Here is a 3,250-nt window from a genome sequence, read left to right as displayed (position 1 = left end):
AGGGGGGGGGGAGGAGGCGCAAATTAGGAGCAGGAGCAGGAGGCACAAAATCCCTTCTCCGACAAATGTCACCCTGACCCCCTCTACAAGTACCCCTACCCTCATTTATCCCTTCGAAAGCACCGGTTTGAGTGATTATTTGAATGACCTACCCCCATCGATTTAACCCCTGCCCCTTTTTTGCCCATGATTGAGTCAATGTCCATGGTCTAATTACGACTTGCTGCCTTTTCTTCACTACTACTTGACTGAAACAAAAATACTACCCCTGTTACCTACCCCCTATTTCACATGTTCCTCTACCCCTTCATGACCGTCCTTAGGCCCACCCTTACTCCTACCCCGTACTTTCCAGTTCATTACCCCCCTCATCGACTGTTGGACCTCAAAATCCCTCAACTACCCCCGTTTTTCACTCACACTACCCCCTCAACCCCAAGTGAACCTAGCCTGCCTCAGAGGCCACCACCCCCTCTTTATGCCTCTGCTGAGGAATCAGCCACCCCATGTCTTACACCAGAAGTACCCCCTTTTAAAGGGTGAAACATACCGGTGATGCTGATGTGTCGGGGGCAACAAGCAATATATACCTTATTACACAATATATACGTTATACTTGGTACAAATTTAGATGTAAAAGGGTTGAAAAGAGGGGAAACCGCTATTTAGTCAGCAAGCGAACATGGCAAGACGATACGTTTACGAGATGTGAAGAGAAGGACGGGGAGGACGAGGAAGAGGGGGAGAGCAGGAGAGCAGGATATTGGAAAAGAGAGACAAGCGAAGACATTGTTGTTGATGAGAGAAAGAGGAAGGAGGGAAAGGAGCTGCGTTCTATGGCGAATCCTTGCAGAGTTGCATTATAGGAGATATACGTAGTGGTCCAGAGATGTTTATCATGAAAAAATCTGCATGAGGCAATGGGAGTAAGATTGATACAAGATTCTGAAAGGAATCTTTCCCACCCACTTACTTACTTCTCTTCTCTGCAACTTACTTTTGACGGCGCGAAGAAGCCTTCGATATGTCGTTGAGTTTGCGCTGATGATGCTTATGGCCGGTGCAGATGCGCTCTTTGATTCCTGCCCTGCTCTGCTCCCTATGCTCCATCACCGCGACAACGGCGTTCATGCAGGTAGGTGGACGTGCGGAGGGCCGATGGCAACTCACTCATGCCTTGAAGCCATCGCTGCGAACATCGCTTCTACTCAGAAACGCAGGTGAGAAGGTGAGAGCATGTGGAGGAATGGGGCTGACTGTCTCGCTAGCTCCCATGATGTGTGCCAAGAGCACGCCGTCTGCCGAGGTCGCGTCTGTTCCCTTCACGCAAGAGATGAGGCAGAAGGCTATGAGCCTTCATACTTTCTCTCAGGCCCCGAGGGAGGGAAAGCAGAAGGATGCTGTAAGATTTTGCATGTCTTCGTGTTGAAGTGTTGTATCGGTTGTGTTTTGTTTGTTGAAGATGTCGTATGTTGGTTGTCTTGTTGAGATTTTCTTGTGTGGTACGTGGGTTGATGTGTTTTGAACATGAGATTGGTCCTCTTGCCGTGCATTGTTCGATATCTCACAATACGATTGCAGTCTGCAAACACGGTTGTGGATCAGTGGGAGACAACAAAGGAGGACTACCTTCAATTTCTTGTTGACAGGTGAGGAGGTTTTGGGAGTCAGAGAGCACTGTATGTTCTGTATGTTCTCTGACGACGAAGTTACAGCAAGGTGGTGTACGAGGCGTTTGAGAAAGAAGTCCAGCGGTCAGGACTGGAGAAGTTCAGAAACACAGGTGTGTTGGTCGACCAGTGTACACGTAGAATAGATGTTCGTATGAGACGTTGATGGTGTGAGACAGCTGATGTCGGACGGAGTCGAGCTGTTGAGCATGTAGATGACAGATGTACAGGGCTGGAGCGAGTGAGGGGTCTGGAGAAAGACATCGAATGGATTGAGAAGTCTTTCAACATCAAACCGCTCAAGGCAACAGATCAGGTGGGCTCTTAGTGATGTCCCTGTGATGTGAACAAGAGCGCGATGGTGACAGGAAGAGAGGGAGGAGGACGAACGGAGGAGGAGGAGGATATGAAGGTGGAGGTGGAGAAAGGGGTAGGAGCAGGAGGGAGAAGAGCAGGAGTAGGAGGAGCAGAGGGAGGCTGTGAAGGGAGATTGTAATGTAAAGAAAGTTTTGTCTTGCGATTGATAATCTTCACACTTTGATTGGAAAGAGAAAACAGCAATGAACCTGATTTGTTGAGCAGTCAAAGGAATACGCGCAATACCTCTCGACTCTCAGCATTCCTGTGAGATTTTTCTCGCAAACGTTTGTCATGTTTACATCCCGTAGGTCTTCCTTACTCACTTCTACAATTACTACTTTGCGCATACTGCAGGCGGAAGGATGATCGGTTTGCTCGTTGAAAGTGTTGAAGATGTCGCTAATTGCTGAACAGGAAAGCAAGTTATGGACTCGGTCTTTGATGGGCATCTTTTTGAATTTTACAAGTGAGGAGTTGGAAGACATGAACGTGAAAATATGACAACATGGCAACAACAACCATGATGACGGAGACTGTCATGATGGAATGGAGATGTTCAAAGAGATGGAGAGGATGAAGATGAAATGATGACGATGTTGATGATGATGATGATGATGATGATGATGATGATGATGATGAGTTAATGTGAAGGAGGAGGATTGTTCCGACGTTGATGATTGACGTGGTAATTCAGGTGGGATGGTGATGTCAAGGAGATTTTGACAAAGGTGAAGGGATTTATCGATGAAACTGCAGAAGGATGGACCCGTGAGATGGTAATCCTTTTCCTCCCTCTCCCTTTTTCTAGATCGTTAATCTGCTCCTTCCTCTTCTACTCTATTCTACTCCTTTCTTCTCCTCCTCTCTTCTTCTCTCTTTTCCTCCTGCCTCCCATCAGCTCTCTCCTTCCCTTGCTCTATTCTTCTCTCCTTCTCATCATATCCTGTGCCTCCCGTTTGCTTCCTCCTCCTCCTCCTCCTCCTCCTCCTCCACCACCACTAATGATTATCATGCTGCTCAGAGGAACTCCTCAGACTCATTCTTATGCCTCTTGTTTGTCGTAAAGAACTTTCACATCCTCCACCTCATAGAGAATTGTCGTTCTTTTTGACTAAACAAGTAAAATAGAGGAGGATAGAACGAGGGCATAGCAGTAACGGCGTTGAGCATCACAGGTTCTCTACAAGAGTCTAAGAATGTAACATGTGGAGAACTTGATG

General features: G+C 47.3%; 1 protein-coding gene across 1 annotated transcript; it reads left to right on the top strand.

The window, feature by feature from the left end:
• Nucleotides 1-1,064: 1,064 nt before the first annotated feature.
• On the top strand, nt 1,065-3,094 carry GUITHDRAFT_89115 (hypothetical protein; the record flags this gene model as incomplete). Its single annotated transcript, XM_005826271.1, has 10 exons — nt 1,065-1,135; nt 1,184-1,220; nt 1,269-1,402; nt 1,582-1,649; nt 1,716-1,783; nt 1,901-1,986; nt 2,253-2,294; nt 2,339-2,399; nt 2,445-2,496; nt 2,725-3,094. Coding segments are annotated over 10 exons (989 nt in total), but the record flags the coding sequence as incomplete, so codon positions are not given.
• Between the last annotated feature and the right edge of the window lie 156 nt (nt 3,095-3,250).

This window comes from Guillardia theta (genome assembly GCF_000315625.1).
Source record: "Guillardia theta CCMP2712 unplaced genomic scaffold GUITHscaffold_76, whole genome shotgun sequence".
Lineage (NCBI taxonomy): Eukaryota > Cryptophyceae > Pyrenomonadales > Geminigeraceae > Guillardia > Guillardia theta.
This window is presented reverse-complemented; position numbering and strand designations above follow the sequence as displayed.